This window comes from Vespa crabro, chromosome 6 (assembly GCF_910589235.1).
Source record: "Vespa crabro chromosome 6, iyVesCrab1.2, whole genome shotgun sequence".
Lineage (NCBI taxonomy): Eukaryota > Metazoa > Arthropoda > Insecta > Hymenoptera > Vespidae > Vespa > Vespa crabro.
In genome coordinates this window covers 3494268-3511303 of record NC_060960.1, presented here as the reverse complement: position 1 = coordinate 3511303, position 17036 = coordinate 3494268, and the positions used below count along the sequence as shown (strand labels likewise).

The 17036-nt window shown below is 27.9% G+C and overlaps 1 protein-coding gene across 6 annotated transcripts; it reads right to left on the bottom strand.

The window, feature by feature from the left end:
* Positions 1 to 36: 36 nt before the first annotated feature.
* On the bottom strand, positions 37 to 12045 carry LOC124424898 (synaptic vesicle glycoprotein 2B-like). 6 transcript variants are annotated; one of them, XM_046964471.1, is made up of 13 exons: positions 7130 to 7258; positions 6229 to 6360; positions 5725 to 5787; positions 5186 to 5347; positions 4908 to 5070; positions 4250 to 4371; positions 3807 to 4051; positions 2806 to 2963; positions 2341 to 2533; positions 2138 to 2252; positions 1555 to 1714; positions 963 to 1090; positions 37 to 848 (listed from the first exon to the last, which is right to left on the bottom strand). In XM_046964471.1, exons 2-13 carry the CDS (start codon positions 6287 to 6289, stop codon positions 778 to 780), a joined length of 1641 nt encoding a protein of 546 aa, XP_046820427.1. In that variant the 5' UTR covers positions 6290 to 6360; positions 7130 to 7258; the 3' UTR covers positions 37 to 777. The 6 variants fall into 6 exon arrangements, with proteins under 6 accessions (XP_046820427.1, XP_046820428.1, XP_046820426.1 ...); XM_046964472.1 differs by having other exon boundaries at positions 7237 to 7255; XM_046964470.1 differs by lacking the exon at positions 7130 to 7258 and adding an exon at positions 6597 to 6921.
* Between the last annotated feature and the right edge of the window lie 4991 nt (positions 12046 to 17036).

Here is a 17036-nt window from a genome sequence, read left to right as displayed (position 1 = left end):
CTATAGGGAAAAAAAATTGTCAACGGGATTGGTCGATTCGTATACAATGATTGATTCGCATTATTACATGGATTATTGGATAATATTTGAACAATAATAAAATATATTATCCTATTTTCTTTTATGCTCATTGTTTTTTTTCATTATTTTCTTTCTTCTTTTTTTTGTTCTAGATTATAGAGATACATTATATCTTACACCATCGATACTTTCTATTATAATGTTTAAGAAAAATTCATATTTGTCACGCGACCATCGATATAATAAAGATTACATTCTTTATAAATAATTATATTAACGGCGCAATTTGAGATTCCATTAAAAAAAAAAAAAAAAAAAAAAGAAAAAAAAAGAAAAAAAAAAGAAACTATTCTTAAATGCTTAAATATTCACCTATATATGTATACACGTTTCGTATACATTTTTAATACGTATAATATTATTATTATACTTATTACATATTAGTATATACTTATAATATTTTTATATACCTATATATACATGTACACTAATACATATATTATAATCTTCTACACAAGAATACATTCACCTAAGAATAGGTAGGACTGAATAAAGAGTTTACTTAGCGGCTGATTAAGATGAGTGTACGTATTTACATAATGAAAGTAAAGACAAGTGATCGATAATGTCGACCTTGTCTGCGAAAAAAAAGTTGATTTTATGCCTAATATATATTTACATAAATATATTTATCCATTGTAGATTGTGCAATCGATCGATTAGATAATACGAGATTGAAAATTACTCTTATAAATTTTAAACGATTTCCTTTGGTTTTTTGTTTGTCGAAGGTTTTCGAGGTAATAGGATGACCAATGCAGCAGCGACTGAAAATAAATTTTCGGATATATATTTTGGAATGTATTTAAACTAATTGTTTTTCTTTCTTTTTTTTTCAAGAATTCAATTTTTCGTGAAAGAAATCATTTTTTTATACTCACACAAACAAGCCGAACCAATCATAATGAATGGTCCTAAACAAGACAGTCCAAATAGAACTGGGAACAAAAGATTGCCAATCACTGCACCACATCTTCCCATCGTCATGGCTGTAGTAACTGCCATTGTTCTGAAAAGACAAAGATTATAATAATTGTAATTTTTTCATTATATGAATAAAAAATATGGCGCCTGTAGATAGGTAACAACATTTCGTATTTTGTCGATAATATCACTTGCGAACAGTAATGAGTAAAAGAAAAATTTTTTTCTAAACGCCTGACGATAGGCAACACTTCATACAAGAAAGTTTTTTTATTATAATCGTGTTAAGATGATTTATCTATCATGAGAGACTTCATTATCACCTTACAAACGTATTAAACTTATTTTTCACAATTAAATCCTGATAATTGATCGAATAAGTGTTTTAAAAGACATTCATTAACAACATTATCGATGAAGCAAAGAGTCTTGCACTTCTTCAGGCGTAATATTTAATATTACAAATATTTGAAAAATAGATATAATTGATTAATAATAATCTTAAAACAATAAATAAAATCATTTGACATTCTTAACTCGTATATTTACCTAAGACAAGTTGGAAAATTGTCGACGATGATATTAACTACTGTGGCCCCACCGATACTTGACATTGCTACAAATACAGATGATAATCCCAATATTCCATTTGTATCATTCGCCCAATAAAGAGATCCGCAACAAGACGCTGCCACGAGGAAACATATTGCTAAAACGAAAGAATTATTTTACCGCTTAATTCCACTTTGTTATTCTGGAACTTTCGAGTCATTTTTCTTCGATAAATTAAGAATTCAAAGAGAAAAACATTTATCTCCTGAAAACGTTACAAATTAGCATCACCAAGAGGAGAGAGTTTATTGCACGAATCGTGAATTCCAACGAACGAACGTCAGAGATAACCTCAATTAAAGAAATCAAATTAATCATTTCATAAATAATGAATAATTCAAAAAAATTATATACGTAACTCTTAACGTACGTCGTATGTCATTCGAGAAGCATACAAAATTATATCAAAATATACTTAATTAAAGAACCAATAATATTTTTGAATCGTATTAATTAATCAGCATTATCAAGAGAAGAGTTACTATGTGAATTAACATAATATTTTTTTCTATTTAAATACCCATTAATTTTTTCTTCCCAACGACAGTTATCAACGTGCCAGCCAAAGTGTAGCCAATGACACCAGTAAGAGCGATGACTATAGAATTAACGAAGACTGTCGAATTTAGTTCTGTCTAAGGAAATAAAAAAGAAAAGATTAAGCGATCACCCGATCCATCTTATCCATTTAATTAATTATTCAATCATTTATGTAAAAAATACCGAAACGCACGCGACGACGGCCTCGGCAGTAGAGTTCACAATTACTGTAACATTATCATTACTCTTTTCTGGACTATTCAACATGTAACAGAAGGATGGTTGAGAACCCATTTGATCTTTTAGTACGTGATTGACTTTGTAACTTTCTATCAGAGAAAATAATTGTGGCATCCATAATCTCAAAGAATTCGATCTGCGTTAAAATAATTAATTGATTAATTACTTATTAATTATTTTTATTATATTGAAGTATTATTTTCAATATAGTTATTGATTACATTTATTAATTAATTATTAATTATTTCAATTTTGATTTAAAATCTTTTAGCTGATCTGATTATAAAAGAGAAATCATTCGTCGAAAAAATTTTTAAAGAGATTAAGAAATCTAGTTAAGGTTAAATGAATTATATTTTTACATTTAAAATAATTCTTATCTCGACGAAAAATTATCTTTTTATTTACCCTATCGTTGCTCCAAGTTGAATCAAAGATACAACTACGAGATTAAACACGTTTGGAGGTAAAAATAATGGCTTGATTTGTTCCCAAGATGATAGTATTTTCTCTTTCCATTTATCACCCGGTAATTTTATGGAGTATTCGTCCTCTAAGTCCTTTATCTATCGAATAACCAAGAATTTGAATAAAGAATTAAACGAAAGATATATGATAAAATGATAATAATCTCATATGAGTGAAAGATAATAATCTCATATGATTACTGATAATTTTAACTTATATATACGTTTTTTAAACGATGTAACACGTTTTAAGGAAAATAACATACCTATCATTCCATACAAAATATATTACTTTTTAAAATAATCTTTCTGTCTTTAATATAAAGTCAAATATCGTAATATTTTATTTTTAAAAGAACTACAGGCAAAGATTATTGAAAATTGTAAAAGTTACAGAAGTTATACTTATTATATAAAATATGAAAGAAAAAATCGGATAAAATCGAAGTGTATGCAAAAATTATAGTACATTGTTTTTAACTTTCCTATTTCAGCACACACTTCATAATGTATGAGTATTCTTTAAACGTCATAAGTAATTGAATAGAATGATAATTTCAAGGAATATACTGCAATTTTTTAGAGTTTCCTCTAGAAAATAAAATAATATCATTTCGATCAACTGTACTGTTTTAAAGATATAAAACAGAAATGTGCATTACGATATTACATAAGTATTATTAATATTTTTGAATGACTATAAAATTTGGTAATTTTAATAATTTAAAAAATCTTTTTACGTATATTTACTTGTGACTAAAATAGATAACATACCAAAGATAATGAAAGTTATAAAAACTTTAATAGAATAAAAAATAAAATAGCTTATAATTGACTTATAATTAACTCACAAATAATTTCAAATTATTTTAATACGATAGATGTTCTTTACGTAATAATTAAATTCGAAATATTTCTCATAATTAAATCTTGATAACATACCAGATAAGTATCTGCTGGCTTTCCAGTGTTGACTGAATATATTTTCTGAAAGATTGCGAGAGCTTCTTCACGACGACCTTTCAATAGAAGAAATCGTGGACTTTCAGGAAAAAAAAAGATTGTTATACATGCCAAAAAAGCTGGAAAAGAACAAATTGCCAAAAAGACTCTCCAGGATTTGATTTCAATTAAGCCATTTAAGAGACTCCAATTCCATTTTTGTGGTATAATTAGCCACGCTATACCTGTAAAAAAAGAAATAATCAAATAACTATTATTATCGTTTTTTAATTAAATAAGAGTAATTAGAATATTATGAATGAAAAAAAAATAAAAATATTGAATAACATATACATATGCATATATTAATCTTTAAAGATTTAAATTTTTCTCTCTCTTTTTTCTTTTTCTTTTTTTTTTTATTTTAAATTTCAATTACTTACACGGCAAGGAAATGTTTCCAAGTGAGAAAAAAACACCCAACCACATGTAAGTACGTGAACGATGATTCTCATCGTGTACTTCCGCCAGATAAGACATCAACGCTGCATAAGGACCAGATATGCTGCAAATAACGGACGATAGGATTCAAAATTGAATAAATAATTGAAAACATTTCAAGGATCTTGAACAGATAAAAATGTTTATCTGTATTGATAATTGAAATTCTATAAGAACTTTCTTGTTCGAAAGTTCTCACAATTCCGTTATTATGAGCAAAAAATGAAACGTTTTACGGTTTCCAAAAAATATTATCTTCTATGCCCGTATCATTAACCGAGTCGAATAAAGTTCAACGTACTGGTGAGTTAAACAAGCGCTAACTAAAAACTGAAAAGTGACGATTAAATATAGCTGCCTCGTCAACTCACCAACTCGAACTTTTTGCCAATAACGAAAACGTTCGTTACCTTGGTAAAAGATAAATCACAGTTCATCTTAAACAATTGTCAAACAATTCGTGGAAAATGATTGATGATAAAATTCAATTGAAAGTTCAATTGTTATTACGTGCATGAAATTTTATTGATTAACAAAATTAAAAAGAAAAGAAAATACAGACGGATCCGTAGATTTGTCTGCGGTCTATTGTCGACTTACATCGATCCTTCGAAAAATTTGATAAGTATTAATAGCCAAGATGTGTGCGAGAAACATGTAGCCAATGTGACAAAACCGGTGAGCATATATCCGTAAAACATTATTCTTTTGCGTCCAAACGTATCGGCCATGAATCCCCATAGAAAGTTAGTACTGATCATACCTAGAAACAATGATACTGATTAAAACAATATAAATATATTTATTATTTGTCATCCTTCGAACATGAGATTGAGTTTTTCTAATTAAAAAATGAACTATGTTCATTTGTGTACCACCTGCAAAGGACATGGAATTGAGCAGGCCCTTGTCAAACATGGTGAGTTCAAGATCACATTCGGCTGATGGTAGAACATAGGCTGTCGACGAAGATGAAAATATGCTGGCACAACTGGCCGGCAGTACAGCCAGCAGTAATAAATAATTGAATTTTCCATAACCTAAGAATTCGATAAATAATGAAAATATGTTATCAAATGTTATGTGCGAACCTTCGACTATTCACGAATGATAGATCGAAGAAAATAGAAGAGAAGAAAAATTTGTAGAAAAAAGAAAAGAAAAAAGAAAGAAAAACAAAAAGAAAAAAAGAAATAGAAATAAAGACACGGTTGGAATAATGGTTGATTACTATACTTTCGTATAGTCTCTTGGTAGTTATATGTTTTTCTTTTATGATTACGTGTAAGTGTATATGATTATATGTTTCTCCGAAAGATTCAAGAGAATCTTATACAAGAGAAAGAACGTTTAGGTCGAAGATAACAACTACGAAGAAAGATATATAGGTTGGAAGATACAACGTTTGTATACCTACCTGATGAGCATATCGCACGTTCAAAATCTGCTGGTCCAGAATCCGAAGACTTCACGTCCTCACCTTCAAGTTAGAAACAGATGAACGGGCATAATGTAGTAAAGGAAAAGGAAAAAAAAGGACAATAAAGAAATGTATACTTGATAAGTAAGAAACAAAAAATTCGTGTAAAAAGTATTCTTCTTCAAAATGACTCTTCGCAATAGCAATTAAGAAATAATGTAATAAAAAAAAAAAAAAAGTAATTAACACTACAGAAGTACTAAATCTGTCAAAATGACAGATATTTAACTTCTACTTTAAAAATTATTTATAATCGTAATTATTAGAGAAAGGTTAACTGTATTATTCATTAAGTGTTAACCGCAAAATTTAATAATAATTTCATTAAAAGAAATTTTTTTTTTCAGGTACTTTGTCAAATTGACAAAAATAGAAAAAAATAGATTTCTAGCGTTAACAAACAAATATATGAATCGTTTGTATAAAAAACAAAACACCTACTACGACGCATGCGTTTGTAATAAAATATCGAGAACATTTGGAGAATCCGTTTGAAAACCATTGTCTTCCTCTCGCACGACCGAAATATAAATTTTTCAGTCACTAATGAATCGTTTAGACGATACAAATTTTCTGTAGAATTCACAATATTTCATGTCTTACATAAGCTCAACGTCTTATCGAAATTTCAAGAAATTTCACGAAAATATCAACCATTCGATACAGCAAAATAAAACAGAAAAAGGATAAAAAAAGAAAGAGAAAGAGAGAGAGAGAGAGAGAGAGAGAGAGAGAGAGAGAGAGAGAGAGAGAGAGAGAGATAAAGAAATTAAAGTTCACCAAATCGTGATTTTTAAAATTCCATTAACCTATCAAGTGCTTATATACGGAATGAAATTCCATTCGTTCATCAATAAAAAAAAATACACACAATACTTATATTCGCACGATATAATTAACTTCACTACCGAATTTAGTATATAGCACAATTTGACACACCAATCACAGTATTTTTTTTTTACATGAAATATATATTACGGATATTGTCTTTCCCAGCAAGCACAATGAACACGGATAAAATTAATCTTTCTTTTTCTTTTCTATTTCAATTCCGTCGAATTCTTTTTCAACGGTAAACAAATAAATTTTGTCACTAATTGAAAAAAACATTAATTATTCAGACTTCTTTGTAACTATTTCAAATTTAATTGTTCGTCTATTTCTCTTTCATTTTTCTATTTCGCACACCATTTCAGATTTTCATTAATTCTCTCTCTCTCTCCCTCTCTCTCTCTCTCTTTCTCTCTCTCTATATCTCTATCTATTTATTTTTCTCTTTTTATCCCTTTCTTTCTTTCTTTCTCTCTCTCTCTCTCTCTCTCTTCCTCGCTCTCACTCTCACACTTTCATTCACTCTTCAATACACTCGATATGCGATTTTAAATTTTTAGTTAAAAAGAATGGTTAAAAGAGATTTCTTAAAAGAGATTTTGATAGATAGATATAGACCGTGCAAGATAAACTCGACAAGAATCGCGGTTGACTGAAGTGATTCTGTAATAGAAAAGGAAAGGGAATCGTCCTAGAACGTACTTACGATCTCTAGAACCTGTTTTTGTTCGATTAATTTATTCGTAATGTAAATACATCAATATTTACTATGCCGTTAGTTTCAATACGTATGAACTCATCTCACCGTTAACAATCATTGTCTTCTTTTGCAGATATTTTCTGAGGCACGAGGAAGTCTGCTTTTTTGTAATTCTTTACGAATAACTAGCGTAGTTCTCACTATTTCAATGAATCAAGGATTCTATTTCAATGAATCAAGGATTCTATCTTCTTTAAATAAAATTTGACAGAGAAGAAGCATTGAATTGTGCCTACTTTTTAAATAATTTAACACGATACTATTGAGAAAATGAATCATTTTTGTTTAACGTTTCGTAAAAAACACTTTGAAGGTTAAATGAAATATCAGTTTAAGTGTATAATTTCTTAGTACTATTTTGTAATTCTTCATGAAACACAATTTTTAAAAATATTTTTATCTGGAAAATATATATAATTATGTGTCAATTTTTTTTCGTCCTTCAAATAATGAAAGATTAAGAAAATTCTAAATTATTACAGATAATGTAATGAAATTCGATCGAAAATATTTGAAAATACACGAAAGCTGCACAATTTATTATATTATTATTATTGGACAACATAATTAATTTCTCATGAAATGTAACTAATCATTAATTATTATTTTTTACACATTCCTTATACATCTTCTCAAAGTAAATCATTATTATCGTAATGAACAAAGATATTTACTTTTTCAGTTCGTAGAATTCTTTCTACGATAATAAAAAAGCTTAAAAAAAAATCACAGACACATACACACACTCACAATGTCACTTTTAAGATTCATCTAAAAATATCACAAAGGAAAATATTTCGTATGTTTTGTATTTCCACTTTTTTTGTCATTAATTAAAAAAAACATTGTAAAATTTTCAAGGAAATTGTCTCTATTTCTAAATATTTTGCGTATAATAATTAGTAATAATTAACATGTAGAAGTAATTTGTTAAGAAGTAAACGAAGCAGTATAAGAAATAGTATTATTACTATATATGATATATAACAACACTGTCTATTATATTTCTTATTTTTCTAAGAATAAGTTTAAAATTTCACATATGATGGAAAATTGGAAATTACGAAAATGTGAAATAGAAAGGTATTCCTCTGGTTTCGAAGTTAGAAGCCGTAATGAAATAAATTTACTCGTGATTCTAAACATACGTGACGTCTTCTCAAAATATTCGAACTGATGAGATAAACAGGATTTCACGTTGACTTCGTACTTTTGAATCACTGAATAAACTTGCTTCACGATGTAAGTGCCATGACGCGCCGAGTGAAAATTAGATAGTGAGAACAATTGAAATTTGTTTCTAAGAACGGAAAGAAGCTATTTGAAAATACTTATATTTTCTATGTACACTTATTTCCGTATCATTAAACGAAATTGTGAAATAGAAATAAACGTGCTTATACACAGACAACAAGGATGTGTATTATAAATTATACATATATTTTTTTTCCAATATAAAAATATTTAACATGTTGCCGCACACTTTTAATTTGACGATCGTGCTCAGAAACACATTTTTTTTTTCAATTGTTTATAACTACCATATGAAATTGAACGTCAGTCGTCATGTGCAAGGCGGCTATTATAGCCGTCATTTGCCTACATATCGCCAAAAATCGGACGGCTATAGTCCGACGATTTGCGGCAACGTGTTAATATATAAAAAATATATAATTCTAATTTATATATATATATGTCCATCTGCATAAACTTTGGTTGCATTCAAATCTAATTGTTTTATCAAACTTTAATGGTGCTGTTATAGTTACATACAACATAAAGTGCTAAAGAAAGATGAAATGAATAACACTTGCCTTTGGGCTGTACTACCGAAGTCATTAAATATATCCTTTTGTACGAATATCACTTTGATCCTCTTCCGCTTTTTTTTTTAAACGTCGTTTTATTGTCACGATAGATTAAAAAACAGAGAGAGATAACACAACGTTTTTCTCAACGTTTCGATTATCTTCTTCTCTTTTTCTTTCTTATTTCTCATGAACAACAAAAAACATGTTCATGAAGAGAGGTTTGTACGAGAACATAAAAAGAAGAACGAAGATTAAAAAAGTGGAGAAAAAAGAGAAAGAAAAGGAGAGAAAGAGAAAGAGAAAAAGAAAGACAAATAGACGGAAGACGGAAGGATACTGAACGTCCAAATGTATCAGCGCTTTCCTGTGAACATGTCAGTCAAACTGTTGATTTCACATTAAAAGCATACCCGAGCAAAAGCAACTGATAATAAGCAATCTTGGTATCGAAGATGGTGAACGGTGGGGTTGAGAACAGGTTAGTGAAATAATATGGAATCGAAGAGGGAAGAATCAATCTCTCTCTCTTTCTCTCTCTCTCTCACTCTCTCTCTCTCTCTCTCTCTCTCTCTCTCTCTCTCTCTCTCTCTCTCTCTCTCTGTCTGCTATTCCACCCACACGTAATTTCCCGAAGAATCGAAAAAAAAAAATGAATAAATACATGTTATTCAAATGATTCTATTGAATATGTGATTATAAGATCATTATAAACTATCAAAGATTATAAAGGATGATTTCGAAATGTTAAAAAATTTGCGCCGAAATTATTAATTTAATTATTTCTACATATATTACATTTCAGTTTCACTCAAAAATCGATAGGCGGCAATCCGTTTGAATAAATATTGATATGTTACGTAGGTTTTAATGGAAAGTAAAATAAAAAATTAATCTAAATGTTCTAAGGTTAACAATTCTAACGATAATCAAACGTATACGCATATATTTGTATATATATTTTTACATGTATTATATATACAAATATCATGCATACTCAATACATTTTATTTCTGAAGGAGACCTAAAATTATCTTAACTTGTTGTCAATGAAACTAGATGCTAATGTAATTATTCAAATATAATTCCTAAGTCATTCACCTAAAGAACGACTTCGTGTGACCTGAAAATGATTATGCATACAAGCGCACACTTGTGCACAGGATTTGTTTGTGTATGAGGTTTCTTTTAATATTTTTTATATCTTTTTCAGGTCTTCCTCATATTTCTTTCTTTTTTCCACTTATATTAATTGTAATATTTTTTAATATATCATCGAAATAATTATTTTTCTTTGAAATGAAAAAGAATGAAATTATTTACAGTATTGATCTTCCTCAATGATCTTAAAAAAAAAATTTGTCAAAAGATTTTTTGAATTGGATTTCTAATGTATCGTTCTGATATATGATACATCAAAAATTTAAATAAACATTTTTCTGTCCTTGAGATATTACATAACTTACAATTACACAAATAAAGTAGCGACAAATAATGAAGCAAAGAATTTGCGATGTAAATGTCGAACGTCGTTACAAGCTGACAAATATGCACTTTTAAATCTATCGATTATTAACATCTGTAAATTGAATACGTATGAGATAATTACATTTATTTAATCTTTAAAATAATATTTCAATTTGATTTCGCATATATCGTTGCGAATGCATCTAGGCATATTCTGAGGATGCTTGGACAGAAATAAGCTGTTTTCAGGCACCTAGAATTGATTTACAAATTACGACAAGCTGTTTTCTTTAGCAGGAGCCTGATTAGGAAAGACGTGTCGAGTAAACGCTTCCAACTAAACAGATTATTGGGAAACCGGATTGAATGTAGTCGTTAATAGTTTTAATAAAGTTCTATTAACGCTTCTTCGCGAGTTTACAGCATATATATATATATATATATATATATATATATATATATATATATATATATACATACAGGATTTTTCAAAACTGTATAATAATAATACACAAATCGTGATATTTTTTTTCAACAACTTGTGGTCAGTAATACTGAAGACTTGATAGAGGTATTGATTGGAATAACAAAACAAATTAGTTACATTGCTCATACAGACACAAACTTGACAACTGATTAACAGCAAATATTTGAATTAGCATTCCTATATACCCTTCACAATTTTGAAATATCCTGTATATATGTACTCACATTGATTAATTGTTTTTCTTTTTCTTTCTAAAAAATTCAAAGTAATCTGATTAATTCCTCTCGACTCGTCCCCATAAAAGTATATACGGAAAAGCAAAGGCTCTCGCTACATTGTTCAGTATTTATTAAAAGATCACGCAATCTCATTCCGTGACAGGATGTTTTCAAAAATATGATGACAAGCAGTTTTAAACATCATTTGACATTGAGAAAACAAAATACCTTCCTTACGAAGTGACGATCATGAAACGATTGAGAAATTGAAAAAAAAATGTAGATAATCTATATAAAAAAGAAAAAGAAGAAAAAAACAAGAATATTTTGAAATATGTTTAAATATTAAGACTATCGAAAAGTTCTGTCCATTTTTATATTAAAAAATAATATACAAAAAAAAACGGAAGAAAAAGAAATAAAATTTTAAAGAAAGACGAATTGTTTACTAAACAGACAAAACTTTTTGATTGACCTTATATTTACATTTGTCATAACTTACGTTTAGCATTCATGTGTGTATTCCCGTTTCCTTACAGAAATCAGCGTTTTTGAGGGTGAAGTGTCAAGAATTTTCTCTCTCTCTCTCCCCCTCTCTCTCTCTTTCTCTCTTTTCTTTGAGAAGAGAAAACAATAAAAAAACCAAAAAAAACCAAAAATAAAAAAGAACAAAGTGGCACTCGCGAATGTCCCGAAAAATGATTTCCCCTGAAGTTATCTATCTGCTCACGAAAGGTAGACAGACGCCTGTGGAGAAATGTTAGGAGATTTTGCGTAACTTTTGTACACATGCCGAGAGAACAAACTAAACTCTTTCACGCATCCCAAAGCCCATAAATAACAGCAGAGATAACCTGGTATTTTTCCATGTTAGCGAATAAATCCATTCTCTTTTATAAAAGATATAATGGATAGATTAATTTTCCTTAGTTTCGTCGATGACGAAACTACAAGTCAGATAAATATTTTTGATCGTTATTTGAAGAATTTGAGAGAAAAATATGAAGAATAGAAAAATATTTTATTATTTCAGATTTTGACGATAATACATCAACAGCAGTAATAAAAAAAAAAAAAAAGAAAAAAAAGAAGAAAAAAAGAAGTCCATACTGATTTTTATCCTATTTACTTTAAAAAGAAATATAATTACATTAATTCTGTCCTAACTTAATATTAAAATCATATAAAATTAATAATAGAATCATATGTTCAATCAATTAGCAATTACAATTACTAATCATCATTTCTTTTCTAATTATGATATTATGTACCTTCATACGAACTCGTAAAATCACCGTTAGAGCACGGAAAGTATATAAAGAATTCGAGATTACGTGGAATTCATTTTCAAATCCTAATTATCTTAATTTTCTCATTGAAATTACTCCTTCGAATAAAAGAGAGAAAGAGAAAGGAAGAAAGAGAGAGAAAAAGAGAGAGAAATAATTATAGCGTTCTTTTCTATTTTAAAGAATCCTATCAGCGTTGTTCGTGAAAATGCAAAAGATAGAAAAAAAAATTCACTATACGTTTTCTTGCGTTTCATTAAGTTCATGAAGATACAAAGCGAAAGAAAAATTCCGAATACAACGGTAAATTTCCAAAGTTTGTTTCTCTACTGTCATATCGTCAAAGCAAAGATATATAAATATTCTCAAAAAATAAAAGAAGAGAAGATGCTAAGAGAAAGGTACGAATCATACAAATTTGGTAGTAGATCTTTTTGAAATTGACAACATTTTTGGTGTATATGAAGAAGTCACGAGTGTAATGAGTCACAATCTATCTGTGAATTTCCGTTCTGAATTATTCACATCTCTTGTTATTTAGCATCCTTCAATAAGTTATTTATAAGATATTGATTAGTGACTATTCAAATGACTTATTGAAATATAAATTTTGCATATTTATTCGTATTAATTTCTTTAATTATAATATGTCCATTTAGAAAAATCCTTGTCACTCAAAGCATATCAAACAAAGAAACATTTATTATTTGTTCTATAAAATTTAAAAATATCTACGGTAAACTGTCAATTGAATGACTGGATAGAAGTGAAAAAAAAAGAGAGAAAGAAAGAGAAAAAGAAAGAGAGAGAGAAAGAGAGAGAGAGAGAGAGAGAGAGAGAAAGAGAAAGAGAAAGAGAAATAGAAAGAGAAAGAGAAAGAGAAATAGAAAGAGAAAGAGAAAGTAATCATCGTGAACAAAAATTTTTAAAACTATATTATAATCGTGATATATCGATGATGATTCACCGTCCGTGTCACATTCATCGAGTAACGTTTATCTCGAATGTTTTGAAAGTTGGAAAGGGTAACGGAAAATTTATAAATTCTTCATTATAAATGCTGCAACGTGACAAAGTCTTCGTGTGTATCGATTTGAACTTTTGTAAAGGTAATTAAATTCGGACGAATTTGATTTTCTTTTAAGTTTATCGTCATAATGTCTATGACTTCGCGCATTCGAAAATAGCAATATTTTCATTGACGGTTTTCTTATTTCTATCGTTTTTAATAGCTCGTGAGATAAATAATATTAAGAATCGTATATATTATATTTCTATAAATTTTCTTCTCTCGTACGAAGGATATAATTACGTATTGCAGGATTATAATTAAGACTTCATAAAAAATAAATAAACAGATGTTGTATGCATAAAACGAGTCTTGCATCATCCGTGTACATTTCTTTTTTCCCTTTTTTCTATCATTATCAAATAAAAATACCGTTTACCACACCCTGAAAATTACCATTTAAAGTTTATAAATTATATCATCGATTGTAAACTCTCTTGATATTGTAAATTCCGTATAAACTTATTCTTATATAATGTTATAAATTATAAAATGTGTTAAAAACTTGAAACTACTCCATCATTCGTCGCATTTTATTAACTTATTAAAAATAATTCGCAATTTGTTAATTCTTAAATGTATATGTTAAATCCTTATAACATATATCATATTATTTAATTTTTGTATTAAATTTCGTAAAAAAGAAATCAATACAATTTTCCCATTACTTCTATTTCAATATTTATTTATTCAATAGCTATAAGAATCGTTTACTTAAAGTATTCTAAGCAAATAAATAATACATTAAAATGATCAATTATTTGTTATTTGCGCATAGCTTTCTGATGATCACACTTGTTCGCTCTTTACGATTTCATTCTCATTCATTCCATTTCTTACGTTTATCAAAAAAAAAAAAAAAAGAAAAAAAACAGATTTACTTCGTGATCTAAGAGAAAAATGAAGAACTTACAAAAACTAGTTTGCTCATCGATATGTATCTCTAAAAGTTTTACATTATTAATGAATTTATTTACGTGAGTAAGTATATAGTTTACGTTTCCTTGATAATATATTCAATTGTTCATAATTTATGGTTGTGTTTGAAAAAAGAAAGCTTCTTCCTTTAAGAAGGTTTGCTGAATATCGAAAAATAGCAGGATATTCCGTTAACGGGACGAGGCTGATATTCTAGAAATTTGTGAGGTGGCATAACAGTAGAATGAGCTTCCTTTATGTCCATCACATTCGTATCAGAAATGGTCCAGTTGGTTTGAGGAAAATTTATGTCCGGCAACGATATCAATTCTTCGATCATTTGCGCCGGCTAATCGGATATCGATCGATATTATATATTAATTACCAGTCTAACAAGAAATACGAGCTCAAACGTTAAATATTTAAATCTATATCAATAGAGAAGGTTAAACTTATCTTTGCATTTATAAAAAAGTAAGTTTTATATAAACTATTTATATATAACTGTATATACGAACGATGTTGCACGTAAGATATATATATATATATATATATATATATATATATATATATATATATATGTACGTACAGGATGATTAATAAATGTAATAAACTGCTTTCGCCATAACTAATCTAAAAATTTTCAATTTTATTTGTGTTTATCACAAGTATTAATCATTCAATTGAAAAATGAATTGAATTAGGGCAATCTCATTGATTAGAAAAATACTATTTAACATAAATTAAATAATGCCAATTTACTTATCATTTCTTCTTTGAATGATTTAGATTTCAATTAAAACTTAAGATTACATTTTGATCATTTGAATATTCTTTAAATCTTTAAGAGATACAAAATTTTAATCATAAGTTATTTAATAAATGATATATTATCAATAGATATTCGACAAAAAGTGATATATTTTAACGTGTTTGTTTTGAATGAAATTAAAAATATTTCTCATGCATTTTGACAAAACTTCGTAACATTTCACGTGAGTTACATATAAATAAAACATATTTATATCTAATCTAATAATAGATTAAGAAATGAACATTAATTGTTATGCATATTATCCACTATAATTCTACACGATTAATGAAAGTTATAATACTTGCCATAATATCAGAGATTGGAGGCAATTCATCGATAGGTGGTGGTTCATCGAATGGCTCGATTAAGTTACCATTTTGTAAAACAAAGAGCAACAACCACATATAATTATTACGATTGGAAAGCTTCTCCGTATTGTCTGTGTGGATACTCTTTAATTTCTCCAGCCATAAATGTATGAGTGATCTTTCTGTCAGCCGTGAAGACGATTAAATGTTTATAACGAACTATGACGTCGTATCAGTGAATAATAAGATGCAAATGATTCAACGAGCTACGATTTAAACGACTTTGTAAATAAGAATAAGTAGTGCGTTGAATCATCTTATTTTTATTATTAAATCAAAAGATCTTATTGCATTAATAATCTATATATTATTGCTTAAGTATTAATAGATTTTTAATTCATTTAAATATATAAAGAAAAAATAAAAACAAAAAAAAATCTTACGAAAATCCTTATCATAATATTGAATTTTAATTTTAATTTTAATTTTATTTACGTATCTATAAATATATATGATCTCATGTATATATATATATATATATATATATATATATATATATATATACATAATGTATCTATATACATGATCATCATTGCCAAATTGCTTTACGCGTTATATTATGAAAATTTTTTGAGATTGATGCAAACTTGTACTTTGGCCATGATGACTTGCATTTATTTATACATTTAATTGACCCCGATTTTCTGAACAAAATTATAATAGATCTAGAGATGAGATTAATATTACGATATATATATATATATATATATATATATATATATATATATATACATGTTATACTATATATATATATACTCTTTGATACAATAATTTTATTTACAATCTAACTCTAATCCTAATTATTGATCTGTAATTGTAACTGTTAAATTTCTTCGCATTATATGATTGTAAAAACATTCAGATTGATCCTGACTTATATACTTTGACCCTGATTACTTGTTCCCAGAATAAATTGATAATGAGATCGAAAGCAGATCAGCATGTCCTCTTTGACACGTAACCTCTTTGGTAAACACGTCAAATAACAGTACATAACGTTATTGAGTTCTCATTAAAAGCTCTTACACTTTCTTCGAAATCAATATATACGTGAAAAAATAAAATAAGATTTAACCTTCTCGTGGGAACAATTGGACTAACGCTCTTACGAGCAAATCATTGTAGATAAAATTCTCGTTCTTCATTTCATCTTCTTTGCAGACCACAGTGTCACGATAATCATTATCATCCTCGTCAGCATCTTTAATAGACATTTTTAA

Coding starts and splice junctions, on each gene's coding strand:
- LOC124424898 (XM_046964470.1), bottom strand. CDS start 6,630: ATGGAATTTCATTCCGTATATAAGCACTTGATAG. Junction 5,071..5,185: donor CAATTCCATGTCCTTTGCAG/GTGGTACACAAA, acceptor CATTGTTTCTAG/GTATGATCAGTACTAACTTT. Junction 2,534..2,805: donor CAACTTGGAGCAACGATAGG/GTAAATAAAAAG, acceptor ATTTTAACGCAG/ATCGAATTCTTTGAGATTAT.